This window comes from Ochotona curzoniae, unplaced genomic scaffold (assembly GCF_017591425.1).
Source record: "Ochotona curzoniae isolate NIBS_2020 unplaced genomic scaffold, NIBS_Ocur_1.0 contig_908, whole genome shotgun sequence".
Taxonomy (NCBI): Eukaryota; Metazoa; Chordata; class Mammalia; order Lagomorpha; family Ochotonidae; genus Ochotona; species Ochotona curzoniae.
The window spans coordinates 13,483,260-13,508,415 of record NW_024466607.1 but is presented as its reverse complement, the minus strand read 5'-3'; the positions used below and the strand labels follow the sequence as shown (position 1 = coordinate 13,508,415).

Below are 25,156 nucleotides of genomic sequence, written 5' to 3'. Positions count from 1 at the left end.
TGCCCTCCCTCCTCTGCTGCGGCCCTGACATCCCAGTTTTCTATTCACTTGTAGGTCTTTGTAACATCTTAAAAAAACATTTAACAAACTAAAAGTATCACTGAGTGTGGCAAGAAAATAAAAATACAGCTGTCAAACCAAACCCTTCTTCCAGGGAATCATGTTGAAAATAAAGGACTGGAAACAGACACTTTAAAAAAAAAAAAAAAACAGTGGACCCAGCACAGTAGCCTAGAGGCTAAAGTCCTCGCCTTGCATGTGCCAGCATCCATATGGGTGTCAGTTTGTGTCCCGGCAGCCCTGCTTCCCATCCAGCTCCCTGCTTGTGGCCTGGGAAAGCAGTCAAGGACAGCCCAAAACCTTACGATCCTGCACCCATGTAGGAGACTTCACTTCCCATCCAGCTCCCTGCTTTTAGCTTGGAAAGGCAGCAGAGGATGGGCCAAAACTTGGGACCCTGCGCCCACATGGGAGACCTGGAAGAGTCTCCTGGCTATTCCAGGAGTTTTGGCTATTCCAGCCATTTGGGAAGTGAACCAGTTGATGGAATATCTTTCTGTCTGTCCTTTATGTAAATTTGATCTGCCTTATAAATAAGTGTTTTTGTGCTTTAATTTTTACAATTGTTTTTATTGGAAAGAGACTTCCAGAGAAAGGAGGAGAGACAGAGATCTTTCATGTATTGGTTCAAAATGACCACAATGCCTAGAGCTGGGTTCATCCTAAGCTTTGAGCCAGGAACAACTTCTGGGTCTCTTACATGGGTGCAGGGGCCCAAGGCCATCCTCCCTTCCCGGGCACATTAGCAAGGATGTCAGTTCTGTAGGCTGATTGGCTTACAACACCACTGTGTCGGCCCTGAAAAAGTTTTTTTAAAGGGGATTGGATGCCTCCAGAAAGGCTTGTTGCTGCCAGACTGCTGGAGTACAGGCCAGCACTGTAAGGCATCAGGCCCATCTGGGCTGGGCTGCTCTTTGTAACAGCAAGGACACCCCTGGAACTGTTTGCGCCTCTCCACGGGAAGATGGGACAGACCATCCCCCTTAAAGGAAGGAGCTGTTAGGTGACCATTCCAGATCCTGAAAATTCCCAGCATGGCAGAGCAGGGTCACACGCGGCAGCCTAGGCCGGGTGCAGAGGGAGAAGGCAGACTGGCTGGCCCGACTCTCCCTGGCTGCTGGTGGGAAGGCGCAGGTAGAGGGCGCGTCCCTTGCACTCCCAGATCCTGGTGGCCGTTGGACTATGAGATGGAAATGCAGTTTGGTATGACGTTCATCTCTCCAAGCCGTAGTAAGCAAATGCAGGTAGGAGTATTCAACTGCAAAACATCATTTTGATGCTTTTGTAAATAATCCTTAACTAGGCAGTGGTTAATGAAGACACCCAAGGAAACGTGAGCCAGCTCCAAGCTGAAGTGAAGAGGCTCAAGGAACAGCTGGCACAGCTTACTTCCGGCCAGATGCCAGTGGGAAGCTTCCTGACCAGAGGTAGGGTCAGCACGGTGTTCCCCCTGGGCACACTCCGGGATCCTGGTAGGGAGCTCGCGGAGGCAGGGAGCCTGAGTGATGAAGGTGGCTTCCCCGCATTTCCCGCCCGGGTCTCTTGCCTGCCCTGTAGAGAAATCCCCCAGTCAGTTAGACACCACAGACGCTGAGCTCTGGGAGAGCCAGTGGGAAGGGGAAATTGAAATGAATTTGAATAATTTATTCATAGTAGATGCTTATAAAGAGAACCTGATCAATTTCATTTAGATCCACTTCTAAAATTTTTTCATGGCATATATGCTATCTGTGTTTATTAAATAGGATATGACAGACTTACTTTTCTTCCAAGAAAATTAATGGGGGGCGAATTACTCTCCAATCCACAGAACCAGAAGAAGCAGTTTAGATCTCAAGAGAAGCCTAACTGATGGTTTTTTATTTTATCTTATTTTGACTTTCAGATTGACTTCTGTCATATCATATGTATGGTCTGTATCCATGAGCTAAGTAAAAACTGCTCATAGCTTGTTGAGAGCAGTCTGGCCCCGCTGTTTAACCTCGTTTTTTGGTTTCCAAGGCAAGCAACAAACTTTTTTTTCTTTTCCTTTCCTGCTTACTGCTTCAATTACAGACAAAGAGAAGGATGATTACATGAAGTATTTCCAGGAAGCAATGTTATTCTTTAAGAAATCTGAACAGGAAAAGAAGGTAGGAAAATGGATTCTTAGAAGCAGAATATTCACCAGATCCGTAAGGAGATTAAAGGAAGGCTGGGAGGTTCTGATTTTCGCTCAGATCGGTTTTAAAGTTACTGTGTGTTGCTGGGTATATGAAAATGCGGAGATGCTAAATGAAGGGAGCTCCAGGGAGTTTATGGGAAGTGTTCACTGTCTTTGAATTCTGCTTTTGTGTGGGCTTTTTGAAATACTTTAGTTTTTTTATGTCTAACCAAGTCTTGCATTTCTTAAGTCTCTAGTAGAAAAAGTTACCCAGTTAGAAGACCTCACCCTCAAAAAGGAAAAATTTATCCAGTCCAATAAAATGATTGTGAAGTTCCGGGAGGACCAGATCACACGCCTGGAGAAGCTGCACAGGGAGTCGCGGGGCTGTTTCCTGCCCGAGGAGCAGGACCGCTTGCTCTCAGAGCTCCGGGACGAGATCCAGACCCTGCGCGAACAGGTGAGGCCGCGGGCGTGTGCTCTGAAAGACAAGACGCTCCAAGCGGGTGTGCACTGGTCACCGGGGCTTGTGCTTTAGTACCTGGGAGTGATTATTGCTCTGTCTGCTCTCCTGCTCCTTGCCCGCCAGTGTGCCCTGGAGATAGTTCAGTCTTGCTGGATGGAGGCTTCCGGGTGCTTTTCAGCCGGTTGACTTCACCAACCTCCATTGCACGTACCACCTGACGCCGGGATGTACCTGTGCCTGATCCCAGGTCTGGGGTGACCGTGTCAGCGGACAGACCAGGCAGAGTGACAGAGGGGTGGCATGTGCACAGATGCCAAGCTTTGATGCCCGGTGGTTGCCCTGGGCATCCTGCAGGCTTTCCTGTGACTGCCTTGGACAGGCTTCTCGAGAAACAGCTGTCCCAGTGTGATTCTTCTATCCCAGATCGAGCACCACCCCAGAGTCGCCAAGTATGCCATGGAAAATCATTCCCTCAGAGAAGAGAATCGGAGGCTCAGGCTGTCCGAGCCCGTGAAGAGAGCCCAAGAGATGGACGCGCAGACCATTGCCAAGCTGGAGAAAGTGTTTTCTGAACTGTGTGACACAGAGAAAAACAACAGAGGTACGGAGTGCCCCTGCCTCGAAGGGTTGCTAAGCAGGAGCGTGCGCAGGGCCTGGCACTTAGGGCCTTCTGGCTGCCAGACCTGCCTGCTCGATTCTCATCTCCATGCTATCATCTCTTGTCATGAAAAGGAGTTTACTGTTTCTCTTAAAAATCAGATATTAGGGTCTGACACAGAAGCTTAGCGGCTAAAGGTGTCACCTTGCAGTGACCGGGATCCCGCTGCTCCACTTCCCATCCAGCTCCATCCTGTGGCCTGGAAAAGCAGTGCAGGACAGCCCGAAGCCTTGGCACCCTGTGCCTACTTAGGAGACCTAGAAGAAGCTCCTGACTCCTGGCTTTGGATCAGCTCAGCTCCGGCCGTCGTGGCCACTTGTGGAGTGAACCAGCGGATGGAAGATCTTTCTATAGCTCCTTCTCTGTATAAATTTGACTTTCCAATACAAATAGAAAAAATGTACATATTAATTTTTTAAATCGGAAATTAGTAAATTAGATGGCCTAACAAATACAGCAAAGAAATAGCCATTGTATGTCTCACTTTACTGGTAGATGTCTTCAGATATTCCAGTTTTATCCCATGAAATTTTCTTGTTTAAAATATTTGAAACGAAAAGTGCCTAACGAAGCACACGGACGCGTGCGGCGTCGAAGCGTCTGTCGGCAGGGGTGAGGCCTGCGGCGTGTCGGGTGCCTCTCCCCCCTGCTCCCCTGCAGTGCTCTGGGCCCGTGCGCGCACTCTGCGTGGAACTCACCCTCCTTTGTGTCTAAGTAGAACTAGAACATTCTGTCCTCCTTGTCTTGCATTATTGAACAGAACTGACCCTCGGCTTTTAGGCCTTCCCTCTGCTTCCCTCCTGTTCGTTGGCGATCGTGTGATCGAGAGCCGCAGCTTTGGGGCTGCGGAGGAGATTCGGGTTCCAGATGCACAGGTCACACCCGTGCGCTCTCATTCCAGCTTGTTTTTCTCTATCATGCTCTGTATTTGGTTGCCCATTTTGGCCTTAATAATACTCCTGTTACCCTTGAAAAGTACCAATAGCAGTCCGGGCATGACCAGCTTTGCAACATCCACCCCTTCCTCTAAGCAACTTTTTTTTAAAGCTTTATTTTTATTCAAAAGTCAGATTTACAGAGAGAAGGACAGGCAGAGGGAAAGATCTTCTGTCTACTACTTCGCTCCCCGAGTAGTTGCCACAGTTTGAGCTGAACTGATGCTAAGCAGGGAGCCAGGAGCTTCCTCTGGGTCTCCCACATGGGTGCAGGCTTTAGGCCATCCTCTACTGCTTCCCCAGCCCTCAAGCAAAGAGCTGGATAGGAAGTAGAGCAGCCAGGACACAAACCAACCCCCATATGGCATCCTAACAGATGCAAGGTAGGGACATTAACCACTAGGCTACTGCGCCAGGCCCCTCTAAACAACTTTTATCTACCCATTTTGCACATTGAAACTCATCCATTCTTCTTGCCATGTTCTGTGTAAATTGTTGGCTCTTCTGTTTGCTAAACAATAGATCGCTTCTAAATAACTCACTGTTCAGGTTGCCTCCTGCACGGCCGACCTGTTTCTGTCCCCTGGTGACCTGCCGAGCTTTGGGCGTTTGCTCTTGCCCCCACAAAGGCAGTGTTGCTCCGGCTGTGCCCCTCCCCAAGCTCTGTACTTATTTTTCCCCCTAAGGAATTATTTATTTTTAAGGCACTTAAAGAGTGAATGTTAGTGCGAGAGAGAGAGAGAGAGACGGAGACGTGTCCCATCCTCTGGTCATTCCCCCAAATGACTGCAGTACTTAGAGCCAGACCCGGGCGAAGCCTGGAACCCCGTCTGTGTCTCCCACAGGGGTGCAGGCCCGTACTCAGCCCGTCCAGTCACATGACAGGAAGCTGGCTCAGGAGCTCAGCCTAGTGCCAACATGGGCATCACAGCTGGCAGCCTAACCTGTGACACCGCAACACTGGCTGCTAGACACAGCTTGTAACTCTGGCAGCTGTGTCTCCTGCTGAGCTACGGGCTCTGGTACCTTAGGGCCCACCTGCTGACCCAGAAAATAAAACCTTCGGGTTTTTTTCTCATAGTGCCTCAGAATTAGTACACAGCAGGGTGCTTAGAAAGTGTTTTGTTACTTTAATCTTTTAAAAACTGTTCGTTTTTTCTCAGGTCAACAAGGATTTTCCCCTAAAGCTCAGAAGGAACCATTTACAAATACTGAGAAGTTAAAGTCGCATCTCCTGCAGGTTCAGACCGAGCTGAATAATTCAAAGCAAGAGTATGAAGAGTTCAAGGAACTAACCAGGTAGACCATACGCCCGCGTGTGTGTTTGCCTGTTTCCTTGCAGTGTTCGCCTTGGTGTTACTGCTGATTCCCTTGACTGGCCTCATGCCAGCAGCTAGCTAACTAGTGGTAACTAAAAGAGGAAAGGCTCCTTTTTTAGCTCTTTGGTGTTTTGTGTTATTTAAAAGGTGAGGACATCACGCACCCATGTGGGCCATATGCAAGGAGAAAGTGGGCAGGGTGGCAAAACATGGGAGAAAGATGTTCCTGCTTTTACCCGGTGTCAGGCAATGGAGCGCCCCTCCCATTCCTGGCTTCTTTTGAACCTGGAAAGGGGAGTGGTTGTGTGATGTCACCGCCAAGTCCCAGTTGAGAGAGTACAACCTGGGGAAGGGGTCACTTCCGTCCCTTCTGAGTGGGAGAAGTTCCAGCCAGTGTCAGTGGTGTGTCCCCTGCATCATCATTACCACCCTGAGAAGTTGTTGGCCTCATTTTGTCTTTTGAAATGGTATTTTTGGGCCTGGCGTGGTAGCCTAGTGGCTAAAGTCCTTGCCTTGCATGCGCCAGGATCCTATATAGACACTGGTTCATATCCTGGCTGCTCCACTTCCCATCCAGCTCCCTGCTTGTGGCCTGGGAAAGCAGTTGAGGACAGCCCAAAGTCTTGGGTTCCTGCTTCTGTGTGGAAGACCCAAAAGAAGCTCCTGGCTCTAGGTTTCAGATTGGCTCAGCTCTAGCTGTTGCAGCCACTTGGGGAGTGAACCATCAGATGAAAGATCTTTCTCTGTCCTCTCTGTAAATCTGGCTTTCCAGTAAAATAAATATTGAAAGAAGAGAAAAGAAAGAAGTGGCATCTCTATATTTCACCCAGTTGGGAAATGAAGTTAGTCATCAGAAAGGAGTGAGCTTATATTAAGACTGACAGCCGTAAAGTACTGCAAATGCTTGACGTCGCCCGAAACGCTCAGTTCTCCACTGTCTTCATTAGGAAAAGGCAACTGGAAATGGAATCAGAGCTTCAGTCTCTGCAAAAAGCCAACCTTAATCTTGAAAACCTTCTGGAAGCAACAAAGGCGTGCAAGAGACAAGAGGTTTCTCAGCTGAACAAAATCCACGCTGAAACGCTCAAGGTGGGGAACCCGAAGCAGCACCAGGAAGTCCGAAGCCTTTGCTGCGTACGAGATGGAATCCCTGGGGGACAGGTGCACCCCAGGACTGTCATACTCAAACCGGACACACTGGTGGAGAAGGCAGGCTGCCCACACAGTGACCTGTCAGTTGTGCTAAATGCCCGCCCAGTTTCCATCACCATTCCCTTCGGTGGAGAAGTGTGTTTTGTTGTGCATTTATTCGCCAGCTTGTTTGGCTTTATTTTACTTTATCAGAATTTTCTTTGGGATGGCAGTACATTGATGGATTCATTTCCACCGCTTCCATATGGGCATTTCTGTGCTATGCCACATTTTTTTCCCCTTTCCTTTCTTTAATGAATAGAATTTAATTTTATCCTCTATGATAAAATGACTAAATATGCTATTATTTTTCATGGGTGCGGATGTTTTCCCTAATTTTTTGTTACTGTTGTTGTTGCTGCAGATTATAACGACACCAACCAAGGCCTTTCAGCTCCGCTCTCTGCTAGCGCCGAAGCTGAGCCCTGAGGTCGGGAGCTTTTCTCCCGTGCGCGCCGAGGAGCCCAGCAGAGCCGATCACGGCATCATGAACGAGCCCATCCCAGCAGAGATGAACGAGCAAGCCTTTGAGGCCATTTCAGAAGAGCTGAGGACGGTGCAGGTGATGTTCAGTTTTTAGGGGGAAAAAAAAAATGAGCATTTGTTTAGCTAGATGTGCTTTATCGTTCATTTTAACTCCCTGAAAGTTGTGGTGTTCGAATCTGCTTAGTGCTGAAATCCTGTCTCAGTGAGCCTGGGTGTGGAAGGGTCCGTGACTCGGAAGCCACATGCTCTTGTCCTTCACTTTGCGGCGTTGAACGAGTCATTTTCCAGTGTCCCTCGCATTTTCCTTTAGTTTCCTCGCATGTGAAATGACCAGGTTGTCACAAACAAAGCAGTTCTAGAACTGCTGTATATGGCACGGTGTTGAATCTGATAAAGAATGTTAAAGTGATTTGAAAGAATCTCAGATAAAAATGTTTGACTGCTTCCAGTATACTTGAGATGACATGTGAAATATGACTATCTCAGGATTCTGGTGGCTTGGTGAGCTTTTCAGAGAGCTGTCCAGTGGGGCTTGGCACAATGGCTCAGCAGCTAAATCCTCATGTTGCAAGTGCTGGCATCCCATATGTTCACCAGTTTGTGTCCCGACTGCTCCACTTCCCATCCGGTTCCCTGCCTGGGATCTGGGAAAGCAATAGAGGCTGGCCCAAAGCCTTGGGATCCTGTACCCATGTGGGAGACTTGGAAGAGGATCCTGGTTCTTGGGTTCGGATCGGCTCAGCTCCACTCATTGTGGCCACTTGGGGAGTGAACTAGTAGATGGAAGATCTTTCTGTAGATCTGACTTTCTAATAAAAATAAATTAATTAAAAAAAAAAAAGAAAAGAAAAAGCTATCCAGTAAAACGTGGAGTGGGTCAGGCTACCCCAGATCCCAACTTTTGTCCTTCCCAGGCCTTGGACATCCTTTGATGAAGTCACTCCATCAGGCTGAGGAAGCTGCTTACATCTTTCAAAATAGTTAACCCAGGATTGTAACTTGTTGTAAAGTATTTATTTTATTTGTTTGCATGTTAGAGCTCCTATCTGCTTATACACTTGCCTGCCCACGACAGCCAGGTCTGGGCCAGGACAGCGAGGAGCCTACATCTCACCCTGGGTCTGCCACTGGGTGGAGAGGACCCTGGTGTGGGAGATTACCCCTGGTCATCTTCCTGCTGCCTGCTGGCGGTGACCACTGGCCTGCCTGTGACCTGAGGCACAGCATCCAGCTGTGTATGTGGATTGTGACCTGTGACATGACTGAGGGTCTAAGGGATAGATGGATCTTCTAACCAATCACATGGCATCGTCAGTGGGAGGACGGTCTGGGACCACGCCTTTGCAAGAAACAGACATGCACCATCAGATTGTCCCCAGTGATTCTGCAGCTGAAGAATACTGTCGTCTCACCGCCTCAGTGGACTTGGGGCTCGCTGGCAGGGAATCCCCGAGACCCTGGAACCTGAACCCAGCCACTGCACTGCGGCATGTTGATGCCTCAGGAGGGAGTATTAAGTGCTGTGCCACATGCCCAGCCCCAGGATTCTAATATAGTCACATCTGTCCTCTGTGCTCCACGTTGCTAACGTGGATGGACCACAGGGTCCTTCTGAAACAGGAAGCCTGTGTAGCCTTCGGAATAGTCTTCTGCCTCCCAGCAGACCTCCGATCACGTTTTTCATGCAAGTTTGAGTTTGCTTGGTGTTTGGTCTCTTTAATGAAGAGGAAAGAACTTGATGACTGTGGTTGCTGTGTTGCAGGAACAAATGAGTAGTCTTCAAGCCAAGCTGGATGAAGAAGAGCACAAAAACCTCAAGCTGCAGCAGCACGTCGACCGGCTGGAGCATCACTCGGCCCAGATGCAGGAAGTGAGAACGCACACCCGCAGGGACTGTAGGGCCCCTAACCTCCACGGGAGAGGGAAGGAGGAATGGCTGTGTGGGGCTTTGGGCAGCTGCCTGTTCTGCCCTGGCCCCCGCTGTCGGAATCCTGGTCCACTTAATAGCACGAAGCTGGTTAGGGATCTGCATTGTGTCTTAGCTTGCCAGTGCTCCTTTTCCAGTAAATATATCTTTTTTTCCCAAAGCTCTTCTCATCGGAAAGAACTGATTGGGCCAAACAACAACAGGAGCATCTGTCACAGTTGAACATCCTTGACAAGCAGCTCCGAGACACCCAGACCAAGAATGACTGTAAGTGTTGGCGACAAGGCACTTAGTGCCCTGAAGGCATCCGTGTCTCGGGCTCCACTTGCTGAAGTGATGTGGCTTCCTGGCTTGGCTGGTTGCTTTCTTGGTTGGTTGTTGTGAGATTATTTGGAAGGCTGAGTTACAGAAGGGAAACCATGGTCTTCCATCCACTGGTTCACTCCTCAGTTGGTCACAGTGGGTAGGGCTGGCCACACCAAAGCCGGGGCCTAAACTCCGTGCAGGTCTCCCAATTGGGTAGTAGGGACTTGAGTCCTTCGGTCATTCACGCTGTTTGCCCAGATGGTGTTAGCAGAGAGCTGAATTGGAAGTGAAGCGACCAGGACTAGAACCTTTACTTCTATGAAATGCCAGTGTCACAGGCAGCAGCTTAACCCATTGTGCCATGATACCAGCCCCCAATTATTTTCTTTCATAAATTGGAGATTTTGATGCACGTTCTATGGAAACAGCATACACAGATGTGTCAGACAGCATAGGCAAGTAAGAACACAGAGCTGTTCCTGGGTGCCGGGCCTCTTCCTGGGAAGCAGTGTCTGGAACTGGGTTTGCTGACTTGGCAGAAGCACCTGTCCCCTGTGTCACGGGGAACTCCCAGAGAGGCGGGTCCAGAGTGCTTAAGGGAAGCAGTATTTGTTTTTATGCCTGCAGGCCCAGGGTGTTATAATCCAGTCTGGGCCCTGCACAAAGCAGACACCATTTTATATGCCCCAGCACAAATGACTTGAAGCTCACTCTTACGTGTTTGTTTACATATACCTTGGCTGGGATGTTTTAGAGCTGTCACACTGCGCTCTGCTTACACGATCACTAGAAAGATGCATGTGTAGGCCCAGAGTAATGGCCCAGGGGCTAAATCTTTACCTTGCACATGCCAGGATCCCATATGGGCTCGGTTCATGTCCTGGCCGTTCCACTTCCCATGCAGCTCCCTGCTTGTGACCTGAGAAAGCAGAGGAGGATGACCCAAAAACCTTGGGACCCAGCATCTGCATAGGAAACTTGGGAGAAGCTCTTGGCTCCTGGTTTCAGATCGGCTCAACTCCAGCCATTGCGGCCATTTAGGAAGTGAATCATTGGATGGAAGATCTTTCTGTCTGTCTTTGTAGAAATCTGCCTTTTCAATTAAAAAAAAATTTTTTTAAACAAAAGATGCACATGCCTGTGTAGACATTTAGGAAGTGAATCATTGGATGGAAGATCTTTCTGTCTGTCTTTGTAGAAATCTGCCTTTTCAATTAAAAAAAAATTTTTTTAAACAAAAGATGCACATGCCTGTGTACACACACACACACACACACACACACACACACACACACACACACACACACACACACACACACACACACACACCCTGTTTCCAGAAAGCCTCTGCCATGCCATCCCTAGCTGGTTTCCCTTTGTAGCTTTATTCTCCGTTTCCTTTAGTTTGGGGAGGGGTCCCTGCTACACCTATTTTATAAGAAATACTTGTGAAGAGGCCTGCTAAGGACTTGTTGTGTTTTAGTTTTGAAAAGCGAGGTGCATGACCTGCGAGTGGTTCTTCATTCTGCCGACAAGGAGCTGTCTTCCGTGAAGTTGGAGTACAGCGCCTTCCGAGAGAGCCAGGAGAAGGAGCTCGGCCAGCTCTCCGAGAAGCACGTGCACGTGCAGCTCCAGCTAGACAGTGTCAGGTACCGAGCTGTCGGTTGGCTAAACCTGGGACTGCGCCACGTGCGAGTGTTGCACATCCACCTGCACTAGTGAGGCAGAAGTGGTAATTGACTGGGAAGCCCCAGAGGTGGTTTCTGGTTCAAGGATAAACCAAACTGTCTCGCACCTCAGATTGCACAGCATCTGAAATTCTTTCTCTCTTCCCCTCCTCCCTCCTTCGTGCTCTGCTTCCCTCTGTGCGTTGCCCATTTTCTCCTGCACTGAGGACTGTCCTCACTGTGACAGTGACAAGGTGCCAGTTGAGCTTGTCACCTGCTCTGCTTTGTACCATTTCTTTCCCGAAGGCTTGGGGTTGTTTCCTGGTTCTTGGCTGGGCTCTGGATGTTCGGGTGGGCTGCAGTACTAAGAGGCAGGACAAGAACGCGGAAACCGGAAAAAGCATAGATAGTTATTTGCCAAGGGAAATTTTCTTGCTTACTGAGATTAAAACAACATTGGCTTAAAAAAAAAAAAAACTTCTTAAAACTGAGAACGTGTACAATGAATGATTGGAGATGAACTGGCCATAAAACTTGTAAATTAATAGCCAATTAATTAATAGGCAGTTAATCTGGCTAATAGCGTAGCTTACATGGGGGAGTGACTCTAGAAACTTCTAAATGAGCCTGAGCACTTTAACTTGGCCATCATGTACGCATGTCTGGTTGAAACCATGGAAGACAGCCATAGACTCACACTCCACCTGCCTCAAACCACACTGTGGTGTTGTGTGTTTGCGGTCACGCTTCATGGATATTTCACACAAGTCTGTTGGCTTTGCGTTGATGAGGGCTGTGTAGGTTGGAATGGTCTGTGGATGGCAGGAATGGAACTGCAGATGCTCTGCTGGTAGAGGTGCGTGAAGTGTCACGCTCATGTTACAAATGTCTCCTGGTAAAGACTAGAAAATGAGAAGCTGCTCGAGAGCCAGGCCTGCCTGCAGGACTCCTATGAAAACCTACAAGAAGTCATGAAGTTTGAAATTGACCAGCTGTCGAAAAACCTCCAAAATTGCAAAAAAGAAAATGAAACCCTGAAATCTGACCTGAGCGTAAGTTGCACGAGGGTGTGGTTGCTGGGTGGTCGGTGGGCTCAGCTCTGCGGCAGGTATGTGTAGGCAGGGCGTTCCTGGCCCAGGGCCTGCCGCCAAGAAGGTGCAACGTTGTCTTATAGAATTTGATGGAGCTTTTTGAGGCAGAAAAGGAGCGCAATAACAAGTTATCGTTAAAGTTTGAAGAAGATAAAGAAAACAGTTCTAAGTGAGTGCCGTGACCCTCTCTGTGAGTTGACTGTCATAGTGGTCCCTACCGCGTTATCCGTGGTTATGTGTGTGTGTGTGTGTGTGTGTTTGTTGCATTCCAGATGGACACCAGAGTCTTTTGTGTAACTGGCTGCATGGAGGCACTAAACTTCCCAAGTGTCTGATACTGTCTAGCTTTTCAGAGCATCCCTGTCCTCATGGATTTTGTATTCTAGCACAGAGAGGCAGCAAATAAACAGCTACTACCTGTTAGCTGTTACATTGAGAAGTGCTAAACACCCAAGAAAGGGGCATGATCCTGGTCTGGAGTGGCTTTGTACTAATAGATTCAATTTTCCTTGGCATTAAATGAAGTCAGGGCTAAAAGAAAATTCTCTTCCAGAGAAATCCTGAAAGTTCTTGAGGCTGTGCGTCAGGAGAAGCAGAAAGAGATGACCAAGTGCGAGCAGCAGGTGGGTTTACTGCAACACTAACTCTGGAATTTGACCTGTGTGACTTGTTCCTAAAACCCAGAGGTTTATTAGAAAAACTGTTTCAGCTTTCAGATGTCGGAAATTGATGATAAAAGGGTAGGTGTTTGGCACAGCAGTCACAGCAATTGGACCACCATCATTCTATGTCAGAATGCCTGGTTTGAATTCCAGTGGCTCCATCTCCCTCCAGCTTCCTGCTAGTGCACACACTGGGAGGCAGCAGTTGATGGCTCAAAGCTTCTGAGTCTTTGCCACTCACATGGGAGACCCAGCTGGAGCTCCAGGCTCCTGGCTCACTGTTTTATTAGACATTTGGGCAGTGAGCCAGTGAGTGGAAGATTGCTCTTCCAAAATAATAATAATAATTTGAATTACAAAACAAAAATATCTAAGCAAGGCACAATCAATAATTTAAAAAAAAAAATCAGTGATAGAAAGGTAAACATTTTGGCTTATGTTTTCCAACACTTGTTTTTCTTTTAACTCAGATTGCTATAGTCATAATTTCGTGGTAGCCTCCTGGTGGAGCTCATGGAACTATTCTCCTTCAGCATAATTTATCATTTTCAGCTATTATTCTTGGTATAGATTCTACAATGCAAAAAGTGTGGTTCACTTTGTGATTTAATTCTTCTTCTAAAAATATGGTTCTTCCTATAGATGACAAAAATACAGAAACTGGAAGAGAGCTTGCTCACATCCGAAAGAGTGATCAGTTCCCTGGAGAAGTCTAGGGATGCGGACAAGGTGGGTGGGGTTGGAAGCTCCGTCTCCACGCGTTTCCCTTGCCAATGCGGTCGCCCTTCCTCCCTGTCTTGTGTGGCACTTGGGCCCACAGGGCTGACGGCAGCCAGCGCTGCTCTGTTCGGTTCAGCCTGCTCACCTTGCGAGGGTGCGGGCCAGTGCAGGCCACCCTGTCGCTTTGAGTGGCAGTGTAACCAGGCTCCTGGTGTCGGTGTGATGCTAGCTGGTTGGCTCTAAGTACCGTGAATCAGATTTCCAAATCTCTAGTGTTTTAACTAAAATAGAACAACAGAAAAAACTATGTATTCCCAAGCATAAGATTAGATATAAAACCCTTCAACATTTGGGTCTCATTTACTCATGAAATGAAAAGAAATTACATAAAATAGTGCAATGTCATAAAATACAAGTTGATAACAAAAATATTTTTATCACCTTTTCCTAGTCTGCCTTTTTTCTTTTTTAAAATAATCATGTAAATCTTTAAAAAATAGATACTTTGTCTCAAACTATATTAAATTTTTATATACAAATATACATTTTTTAAAAGTAAAAAATATATATGTTGATAATATTAATGTGTTGTGAGACAAGTGCTGTGTGCTGAGATAAAAATGGAGCTGAGTATCTGGCTGGGTAGCAGTGAAGCCCGCATCCCAGCACGCCGGGGCTCAGTTCCTGGCTCGGCTGCTGTCTCTAGCTTCCTCATGCAGAGCTTGGGAGACAACAGGGAAGGAGATTAGATCCCTGCTACCTTGTGAGAGACCTGAATCCAGTTCCTGCTATTGGCTTCAGCCATCTGCAGGCTTGCAAGAGGCAAACCAGTGGATGAGAATGCTTCCCCCGACACCCCACTCCTTCCCTTTCTCTCACTCTCTCCTTGCCTCTCAAAACCAATCTTTTAAACTTATGTTGCCATTAGAAAAAAAAAAAAAGAATGACTCCTCACCTAACACTGGTCTCCTTCGAGTCCTAGAGAATGGGAGTGCTGTTGGTGATGCCGTGTGTGTCCTCTTTAGGAAGTTGTGGCTGACCTCATGAACCAGATCCAGGAGCTCCGGGCGTCCGTCTGTGAGAAGACGGAGACCATCGACAGCCTAAGACAAGAGCTGAAGGACATCAACGTAAGCTCAGGGGGCAGCATGACCTCCCCAGGAGCAGCGGCCCGCTGAGACTCCTCCCTGCATCCGAGTAGGAAAGGGCTACCGGTGTCAAAGCTGTCCGGTGATGCCAGTTGATCCTGGCAGAACCCTCGCCGTGCATTTTGGGGAGGCAGTGCAGGCTGCCGATAGCATGAGGCAGTGTTTCGTTGATAACAGTGGGGTCTTTCCCTTTCTCTCTTTCATTCATTTGTTCTTCCACAAGTATTGATAAATGCCCCTGCGTAACTCTGGTCCTTGACTCACTCATCCCTATTATTTGACTCTACAAAGAAGATTCACTTGTACCGTGACTTGGTTCTCTGCAGTGCAAATACAGCTCGGCCCTGGCTGAGAAGGAGGAGAGCAAGGTGCTGATCCAGAGACAGGAAGTGGACATCGTGGATCTCAAAGAAACCCTGCGCCTCAGAATACTCTCCGAGGACCTGGAAGTGAGTGTTCACGTGGCATGCTTCTTTCTGGTTTGGTTTTGTTTTTCCCTTTTTGGTAAGTTTTACTTGTTTGAATAGGAAAGAGAGAGGGAGAGACTTAGGACACCCACATTCCGTGTCAGAGTTCAAGTCCCAGCTCTGCTTGTGATCGGCTCCCTGCTGCGGTACACCCTGGGAAGCAACAGCTAATGGCTCCTGCCCACCCCGTGCGAGGCCCAAATGGAATTCTAACCTTTGGTTTTGGCCTGGCCTCACCCCCGCTGTCATGTGACGGTTCACTTTGGGGGTGAAGCAGCAGAAGGAAGATTGTTTCTTTGCCCGAATTTTATTTATTTGAATGTTAGAATGACAGGGAGTTTTCATCTGCTGGCTCATTCTCCAGATTGCGACTGTGTTTGGGGTTGAGCCAGGCTGAAGCCAGGAGCCAGGAGCTTCATCCAGGTTTCCCATGTGGGTGGCAAAGACCCAGAGCTGGGACCATCATCCATTGCTTTTCTGGGCGCATTAGCAGGAAGCTGGATCCAAAGTGGAGCAGCTAGGACTTGACAGCTGCCCTCACATGGGATACTGGTGCTGCAGGTGGTGCTGGCTCTACCTGAAACCATCTTAACCCTTCAGTAGTGGTTTACAAATCTCTTAGAAATTCCTCCTTCATGCGGGTGTCTCCTCTAGAGGGATATGCTCTGCGAGGACCTGGCCCATGCCACCGAGCAGCTCAACATGCTCACAGAGGCCTCTAAAAAGCACTCCGGGCTGCTGCAGTCCACGCAGGAGGAGCTGACCAGGAAGGAGGCCCTGATCCAGGAGCTTCAGCACGAGGTGAGAGGCACGGGGCAGTTACTCCAGAGGGTGCTGGCGTGGGGTGGCAGGGGTGGTGTAGTCCACAGCCCAGGCGGTCAGGGCCCACTTGCCTCTGTCGATTCCTTGTGTTCAAAAGTAAGGTCCTGGAGCATTCAGTCAGGTGACAGATAAGTCGGGGATCGTGAACTTGGAGCCTAAGCAACATGGGCTCGCTCATGTGAGCCAAGATTGCTCAGCTGCCTGTTCTAGGTATTGACATGTGACGGAAGTCGTACCTGTTGTGGTACAGCTGTGGTGTATGCATGGCCAGTGACTTCTGTCGGCTTTTTGGCTGCAGTCATTTTATAGTTTGTTTTTCTAAAATGATATATTTATTGCTTGTCATGCTTAAAAAGAAAAATCTATGAAAGAGTAAGATTCTGTGAAACGGTGATGATTGAATTGTTGCACAGTTAGGCGCGAAGCAGCTCCCTAATTTTGCAATTTATTACTTTAAAAAGTGTTCTAGCTTTGTTTTACTATGTAAATGCTTTTCAAATTATTAATCAAGTCCGGGAAAAAATAATGTAAAGGAGATGTTTCTGCATGCATTAGGAAAGTTGTTTTAAGTCCGTACCTAATGTTTTCATGATACTCATTCTCCACTTGAAGGTCCTTATTTGACTAGAACTTGAACATCTTTTTTAAAAGCTGCAGCTGTGTATTTATAGAGTTTGCTGTGATGTTTTGATACATGTGTACGTTATAGGATGAATGAATCAAACAAATATCTCTGTCCTCATGTCTGTCATCCATTCCAATCCAGTTAATGGATTCCAGAACCTTCTTCTATCTACCTGAAACCTGTAGCCTTCAGGGGCCCGTGCTGTGTGCCCAGCACTGCCTCTGGTGGCCATCCTTCTCAGTCCTTCTGTGGGTTTATTTTTGGAGCCCAGGTGTGAGGAGATGCTACAGTGTGTCTTTCTGGATCTGGCTTATTTCCCTTATTTCTCCACATTGTTGCAGTGACAATGTTGGCTTCCTAAGGCGGAGTAGTCCTTTCCCGCCTCTGCTGTGTCTTCTCAGCTGCTCCTTCGGTTGGTAGACCCTGCAGTGGAGCCACAGATGGGATGTTCCAGGTTCTTTGGCTCTGGATGCACCCAGAACTGGGTTTGCAGGACCACGGGGCTTTCTGTTTTTAGTGTAGGATTTTTTGTTCATTTAATGTAATTAAAAAGCAGAGTTACGGAGAGAGGACAGAGCTGGCAGGAGTCAGAAAAGGGGGTACAGTTATGCAGGCAGATGGCAGGATGTGGGCTCCTATTTTTCAGCCAGAGAGAGAAGCTAACTGGAAAACTGCATGCAAGGCCGTTTCATGGAAAAATCACACAGTACACATTGCTCTAGTGGTAACAGATGTGCCCCCAGAGACGCAGGCTTGCAGGGTGAGCCAAAGCATCAAACGACGAGTGTGAGGGTGCAAGCTGGAAGGAATCCCTTAGCCACCGGTGTATCCAGGACTCCATGTAAGAACAGATGGCTGGCAATGGCTAACTGGCTCTGATATTTTGCGGATATCTTCAGGACTGACAACCTAGGCAGCCAGTAAAGGCAAATCAAAAGGAGTTTTCCATATAGCTCAGTAAGGAGCCATTCTTAGGCAGAGAGCAACAGCCTCGTCCTTCGGAGCGCACTCCTCTGTGTCAGTCAATTGACTGTTGCTTAGACTTGCTCTTCTTCACATTTTCGTATTTCATTGACATGGAATTAGAACCTGCTCAGAACCCGGGCAGAAAACAACGTGTGTTGTTGTCTAACTTGTACCTTTTCATCTGGTGAATGTTCCCAGCTAAACCAGAAGAAAGAGGAGGTGGAACAGAAGAAGAATGAATACAACTTCAAGATGAGACAGCTGGAGCACGTGATGGACTCTGCTGCTGAGTGTCCCCAGGTACTGCCCAGAAAGCAGGTGCATTCCAGGAGGAATAGGAGGCTTTGTGATGACAAAGGCACCTGATGAGGGCGCCAGTCCTGTCCTCCTGAGACACACCTAGATCACAAAGCTGTGTGACCCGGCTATGTTCGATGTGCCTGACGCCTGTGTTTAAAACTTGATGTCTCTAGCCTGGGTTAGCTGTTTGAATGTGATGTGTTCTATTTTAGAGTCCTAAAACACCACCTCACTTTCAAGCCCATCTGACAAAACTCGTGGAAACGCAGGAGCAGGAGATAGAAGACGGGAGAGCCTCTATGACTTCTTTGCAGCACCTTGTGTCGAAGCTCACAGAAGACAGGGAAGTCAAAAACGCCGAGATCCTCAGAATGAAGGTAATGGGCCACTGACCGGGGCACTGGGGTTGTAGAGCAAGCAGCGTTCTGGCTACTGATGGCAATGGACGCGGACCTGAGCGTGGGCACGGAAGTCATCCTCCCGCCTCCGGCCCCCAGCTGCCGAGCCTGCCACCCTGGGGGATGCAGCAGCAGGGGAGAGCCCATTTCCCATGTCTCACCTCCCAGGACAGTCCGGCTGGAGCCCTCTGCCAGTTTAATAGCTAGAGGGTGTCCTCTAGGTAGTTGGCGGTTTGAACATTTTTTGTTTCCCTATGACTGATATCCTTCACTCATTTTTGTTTTTGAACTTTTTCTGGCTGATATATAATCATATATAATCATTCTTTATATATTGGGAGAGATTTGCTTTTATCTCTAATAAACTTGAAACTTTCTTTTTTGCCATAGTAGTGTGTTTGCCCACTCACTTGGCAGCATAATGATTGTGAGTGGCCAGGCATGCATCCGATCAGGGGTGAGGGTGAGAGGAAGAGCATCCAGGCAGGGCGTGGGGCTGCAGAGCGGCTAGGGAGGGTGTCACGCCCCGCAGAAGGTAGCTGTCGGCCGTGAGGTCGGCCATCGCTCTGAGCGCCTCCCGGCACACACGTGGAATTGGCTCGCTTCAGCGGCATGCCGCAAAGTGCAATAGACAGGGTCACACTCCAGCGTGGTTCCTCACGGAGGCAATCTCCTTTTCATTAGGGCAGGTCTCAGGACACTGTCTCAGGAACTCAGCTGTTCTCCAAATCGGCATGGTCTTGGAACTTAGGAAAAATTGGGTCAGGTTAAAAGAAATCAAACATAGACTAGAAGAACAAAATATGGAAGGACACTCCTTGCCAGCCACTGTGTGTTTCTTTGGATGATTGTTCTACTAAGAGAATCATATAGTTGAAAATCTTTACCAAAGCAGAGACTTTGGGCCATCTTTTCTTGTAATGGAATTCTGTGAAACTGTAAGACGCCGTGAACTTGATCATGAATCTAAGCTCCGGGCAGTGCTTACCCAAGCCTGCTGTTCATGCAGTGATCCCAGTGCAGGGTGTGCGCCCAGCAGGAGCCTGGCCCAGGAATGCCAGCCTCACTCCTGGCCGCGGGGAGCCACGTGGGACCGGCTGCGCTGTGATCTCTGAAGAGACGTGATCTGTATGTTACCAGGAGCAACTGTGTGAGATGGAAAACCTACGGCTGGAATCGCAGCGGTTACAAGAGAAAAACTGGCTGCTGCAAGGCCAGCTGGATGACATGAGGAGACAGAAGGACAGCAGGTGAGGCCCAGCCCGCGAGCTCAGAGCGCTCCCTCGCGGCTTCACAGTGTACTTGACAGTGTCTCCCTGTCCCCCACAGCGATCAGAATCATGCAGACCATCAGCACCTGAAGAATGAACAGGAAGAGGAAATCATCAGAGAAAAACTTGCTAAGGTATGGGCTTTTCACACCGAAGTTTTTTCTTGCTTGAGAAATGTCTGTATAATAGCGCTCGTGGCTCAGAAACCTTCGTATTTCTGAGATCCCATCTTTTCTGCAAGCCCCCTGCCATTTACCATACGTGTTTGGATGCAGCTGAGAGTGAGGTGTGACTTTGTCCGTGTGCCTGGATAATCAGCCGTGCCGCTCAGGGTGTTCACAGCCTTTCATTTCCGCATCAGGACCTCTGGGCGCACCCCCGGGCCACAGGGCCCGTGTGGGCGTGGGACTGTGGGAAGGACAGCGCTTTATGAACACGAGGGACGGGAGATGGGCTTGTTTTGGTCTCTTCAGCACTGTGGTTTAGGAGCGTAAGCCATCTTCTGCCTTGGCTTTTATTTATTGTTACAGAATAAACTAGTTGAAGAAATGCTGAAAATGGAAGCAGAGTAAGTATACCATTTTATAATTCTGATTTTTGAAAATCTTACTGTCCTCACAAGGCAAATGCCCCGTTCCTTCTGCAGTAAGGTGTTTTTAGTAGTGCTTGTTCCAGGGGCTTCTTCACATGAACACCCAGGGAGAGCCGCGCTGATGAGGGCTGTAAGGGACCAGCTCTGACTCTGATTCAAGCCGTCAGGTCCCCGGAGATGCCAGGATCGCCACTGGCTCCTTCTGGTCTTGAGCTCGCCTTGCCTACCGAGTGCTGCCTCAAGTCGTGGTTTATTAACTTACGTGGCCTTACAGATTGCCTCACTCTTGAAGAAATAAGGCATTTTCTGTGTAGCTCAGAATGTTAACTGGATGGTTATCATCCAACCCCCTAAAAATAATAGAGCAACATAAGATATTTTAAAAATTTCCCTTTTTTTTTTATTTGAAAGGCAGTTTTACAGGAAGCGAGACAGATTTTCCATCCGCTGGTTCACTCCCCAGATAGTTGCAGTGGACTGAGCTGGACTTGTCTGAAGTCAGCAGCCAGGATGTTTGGTTTTAAGCGGTGAGTGCTATTCAAAATGGGCACACTTTACATAAATTCCCACTTGAAATGAAACTGAGGTTTCATTTCAGGTCTCCTACATGAGCACAGAAGTTCAAGCACTTGGATCCTGTCTTGCTTTCCCAGGTCATTACAAGGGACCTGGATCAAAAGTGGGATGGCTGGAACTCAAACCAGTGCCCATATGGAATGCCAGTCCTCCGGGTAGAGGTTTAACCTACTACATCACAGCGCTGAACCCTCTTAAAATAATTTTAGGGGCCTGGTGCGGTGGCCTAGTGGCTAAAGTCCTCACCTTGAACACGTGCTGGGATCCCACACGGGTGCTGGTTGTAATCCTGGCAGCCCTGCTTCCCATCCAGCTCCCTGCCTGTGGCCTGGGAAAGCAGTCGAGGACAGCCCAAAGCCTTGGGATCCAGCACCCATGTGGGAGACCTGGAAGAAGTTCCTGGCTTCAGATCAGCGCAGCTCCAGCCATTGAGGTCACTTGGGGAGTGAACCATCTGACGGAGGATCTTCTCTGTCTCTCCTCCTCTCTGTATATCTGACTTTGCAATAAAAATAAATCTTTAGACCAAAACACACCTAGGAGTTTAAAAAAATAATGATAATAGTTTTTAAACACCACATATAGTTCTGTAAATTTTTTAGATTGATTTTATGTCTAAACTTTAACTTAAGTTGTTACAGAAAGTAGGCATACTAACATACTAGCACACTGAACAGTATGGCATTTAACAACAAAGCCTGGCAAACCCTGGGCACTGCCTTCACTCAGTAGCCAATCCTGTTTCATACCCACTTAAAAGCAAAAGTATTTGTTCCTCTGTGGAAACTTGCAGATTCAAACACTGTTAGAAACCCAGTGGTGGCGTCCACAGCGACACTCACTGTTTCCGTCGGTCGTTACGTCACCTTGTCTGTTGGCTTTCATTTCAAATGGGGCCCATTCTGAATAGCACACGTACTAGAATGCCTGAGTCCAAGCTTGGCATGACACCTCAGTGGCTAAATCCTCACCTTGTAAGCACCAGGATCCCACGAGTGCTGGTTCGTGTCCCAACTGTTCCACCTCCCATCCCTGCTTGTGGCTTGAGAAAGCAGTGGCGGATAACCCAAGGCCTCGGGACCCTGCACCCACGTGAGATACCTGGAGGAGGCTCCTGACTTACAGTCTCCAGCCATTGTGGCCTTTTGGGCCATGAACCAGCAGATGGAAGATTTTTCTTTCTCTGTAAATCTGCCTTTCCAATAAAAATAAATGAATCTTTTTTAAAAAAAAGTGCCTGACTTCTCACTGTGTTCCCAACCGATTTTGAGGTCAGCAGTGATGAAGGTGCTAAATAAACCGCACAGATGCTACTGACAAAGGAAGTTTGTTCCAAATAGACTAAATGATAGCATTCTAAGTTTATTGTTATCGTAAACAATTTGAAGCACTTTCCTCAAATAGCTTAGGGATGAATGAATACATAAAGGGGGTCCTGCCATCTTCAGCCTGCCGTGGCACTGCTGGCTTCCAGTGGGGGCAGCGGGCTGCCAGGGAAACGTGCTGCGCCTGCGTGCTGCTTTGTCGCTGTTCCTTGGAATGCCATCAAGGGCTGTCTGTTGTCACAGTCTGGCAGAAGTTCAGAGCGCCCTTCACAACAAGGAGACTGACTGCCTCAGGATGACTGCGGAGGTGGAACGAACCAGAACTTTGGAGGCCAAAGCGTTCCAGGAAAAGGAGCAGCTGAGATCCCGGCTGGAGGAAATGTACGAAGAACGGGAGAGAACATTCCAGGTGGGTTATGTGCTGGGAGAGCAGAGCTGAGTGTATGCGCCCCTAGGTCGTGAGTGGGCACCCCAGGGCAGAGGTGCTGCAGGAAAGCTGGGCATCCCTGCCCGCTGGCTCTTCAATGCTGCTGGGAGGCCAGATGGAACATGGCTGTAACAACATAGTGAGACCTGCCTCTCCTCCCCGCTGGCCTGCAGGAGATGGAGCTGCTGAGGAAGCAGGTGGTGGGACTGGCCGAGGAGAACGGAAAGCTGGTCGGCCACCAGAACCTCCACCAGAAGATCCAGTACGTGGTGCGGCTCAAGAAGGAGAACGTCAGGCTCGCCGAGGTAAGTGCCAAGAACTGCTGGCCGCGGGCACGCAGGCGCAGAGGAGGCGACTCCAGCCGGCCTGAGGTGCGCAGGCGCAGAGGAGGCGACTCAGCCGGCCTGAGGTGCACACAGCGTTGCTATTCGATCAGGAGTCAGCCAGTCAGATTCTTGTGAATGGCAGATTCGAAGCAGTTTACGAACTGAAAGTTCTGGTCATAGTTTGAAATATATATTTCATGAATGCCAAGTAATTCTCCCTTTAAGAATCAGAGGCTTAACTTTCTTTTTTTCCTTTTTATTTTTAATGACTTGTCAGGACATGGAAAAGTTGCGTGTTGAAAATGTATTTTTAAAGGAGAAGATAAAAGCCGAGTCCTAAGGATCCTGCTCTCCCCGGGCCGCACACTGTTTGGAGATTTGGATTTTGGTTTTTGTTTTTTGTCTTCTAACAGTAAGACCTACCCTTACCCGCTTGGTAGAGCTGAGTTTAAAAAGTCTTTGACATCTGATGTGTGTGTGGCCGTCCTAGCTGACTGGGCTTGCTAAGGAAAATTCCACATCTACTCCACAGGCTGTTGGACGGTGTGTCAGCTACTGCTCCATTTCAAGGTCGAGTTCAATTGTAAATACTTGCTGGGAAGGCCTGTGTGCATTTCTGAAATAAACCTCTGCAGCTGGGCCTTGCGCGGGATCTGTCGGATCGGTTCTATAGTTTCTGTTGTCGGGTGAGAAGCTCTGGCTAGGGTGTAACTTAGTGAATTTGATGACTGATTTTTGTAGTGCGTATGAGAAGCAAAATTTAATATAGCTTATGTTTATATTCTTTTAAGGATGTTCATGAGCATTTTCTATGCATGTAAATAGGAACATTTTTCAAATAAAATCTTTAAAAAGAATGAACAGTTTCAGCGATTCACCTCGCTCATTCAGTGTATGTTCAGCCAGCACCTGCTGAATGCCGGGTATTGGTCAGCAGTGAACTTCAGAGATGAACAAGGACTCCCAGGAGGCACGCTTCATGGTGTGTACGCACAGCAAGGACTGTATTGTATGGGTGTGCCACATCCTTACACGAGAGCTCTTGTCCCTCCCTCAGGTTCGGGGCATTGGAGCCGTTTGTAGTGTGGGACTGTTAGAATAAAGCAGCCTTAAACACTCACACGCAAGTCTTGGTCTGGGCAGAATGGGATTGCTGGGACTCCTGGGAGGCATGGCTGCAGGCTGCTGTTTTCCCAGCATACCACTGGGCTGTTCCATGTTCTGTTCCCACCAGCAGTCCCTTCCAGGTGCTCCATAGCCTCGCCAACACTTACTGCTGTCAGGTTTTTACTACAGCCAACCACATGAGTACAGCAGTATGCCACTGTGTTTACCAAATGCCTGTGCTGTTGACACTGTGTGACACTGCTGGGCATTCAGAAAGGGGCTCGCTGCCACGTGCAGCAACACAGAGCCCACAGAACACGGGGAGACAAGCCAGATCCTGAGTCACACCGTCTGCTTTGGGGAGTGTGGGGATGCAGAAAGGCAAAATGGAATAGGCTGGTTGCTTGGAGATGGGGATGGGCCCCAGGGAATTTTTTGAGTGGTAAAAATGTTTCAAAAACTGCATTGTAACAGCAGGTTAAGTCACCAGCTGGCATGGCGTCTCATATTGGCACTGGGTCAATTCCTGGCTCTTCTGCTTCTGATCCGGTTCCCTGCCAGTGTGCCTGGGAAAGTAGTGGAAGACGGCGCGGGTACTTGGGGGCTCCTGCCATCCACAGGCGAGTTCTGGAGTAGACTTCCAGGCTTCTCGCTTCAGCCTGGCCCCTTCCCAGCTGCTGGAGCCTCTCGGGCAGTGAACCAGGAGTGAGCCCCTCCTACTATGCTATTCAAATAAACAAATCTTTTAAACTATAACAAAAAAGACTGGCTTGTAATAATGACTGCACAGCTCTATAAATTTACTAGAAATTGAGCAGTTTGAAAATGGAAAATTTGAGCCAAACACAGCAGCCTAGTGGCTGAAGTCCTTGCCTTGCAACCACTGGGATCCCATATGGACACCATGTCCTGGTGGCCCTGCTTCCCATCCAGCTCCCTGCATCCACATGGGAGACCCTGAAGAAGCTCCCGGCTTCAGATTGGCTCACCTTTAGAATGCAGCCATTTTGAGAGTTACCTAGCAGATGGAAGAGCTTTCTCTCTAAATCTGCCTTTCTTCAGAAAAGGAAAAAAGTGGAGCAGCTGGGATACAAAATGGCACCACAGGTGGAGGATTAGTCTACTACACCACCGCTCCAGCCCCTTGGCACTTCAAACTTTTCAGCTCTCTCTTA

General features: G+C 48.4%; 1 protein-coding gene across 1 annotated transcript in view; it reads left to right on the top strand.

Annotated features, from left to right (window-relative positions):
• The window catches only part of KIF15 (kinesin family member 15), a 41,201-nt gene extending 17,510 nt beyond the window's left edge, over positions 1-23,691 (top strand). Inside the window, exons 11-35 of the mRNA XM_040994342.1 lie at positions 1,364-1,487; positions 2,116-2,192; positions 2,454-2,663; positions 3,093-3,270; positions 5,426-5,561; positions 6,529-6,670; positions 7,137-7,334; positions 9,021-9,128; positions 9,347-9,452; positions 10,975-11,140; positions 12,060-12,210; positions 12,333-12,418; positions 12,803-12,872; positions 13,554-13,640; positions 14,657-14,761; positions 15,106-15,228; positions 15,901-16,047; positions 17,858-17,959; positions 18,172-18,336; positions 19,498-19,607; positions 19,687-19,762; positions 20,159-20,196; positions 22,365-22,530; positions 22,722-22,853; positions 23,152-23,691. Coding sequence (XP_040850276.1) covers positions 1,364-1,487; positions 2,116-2,192; positions 2,454-2,663; positions 3,093-3,270; positions 5,426-5,561; positions 6,529-6,670; positions 7,137-7,334; positions 9,021-9,128; positions 9,347-9,452; positions 10,975-11,140; positions 12,060-12,210; positions 12,333-12,418; positions 12,803-12,872; positions 13,554-13,640; positions 14,657-14,761; positions 15,106-15,228; positions 15,901-16,047; positions 17,858-17,959; positions 18,172-18,336; positions 19,498-19,607; positions 19,687-19,762; positions 20,159-20,196; positions 22,365-22,530; positions 22,722-22,853; positions 23,152-23,214 — 3,066 coding nt within the window. The 3' untranslated portion in view covers positions 23,215-23,691. The remainder of the gene's footprint in view (positions 1-1,363; positions 1,488-2,115; positions 2,193-2,453; positions 2,664-3,092; positions 3,271-5,425; positions 5,562-6,528; positions 6,671-7,136; positions 7,335-9,020; positions 9,129-9,346; positions 9,453-10,974; positions 11,141-12,059; positions 12,211-12,332; positions 12,419-12,802; positions 12,873-13,553; positions 13,641-14,656; positions 14,762-15,105; positions 15,229-15,900; positions 16,048-17,857; positions 17,960-18,171; positions 18,337-19,497; positions 19,608-19,686; positions 19,763-20,158; positions 20,197-22,364; positions 22,531-22,721; positions 22,854-23,151) is intronic.
• The last annotated feature ends 1,465 nt before the right edge of the window (positions 23,692-25,156 follow it).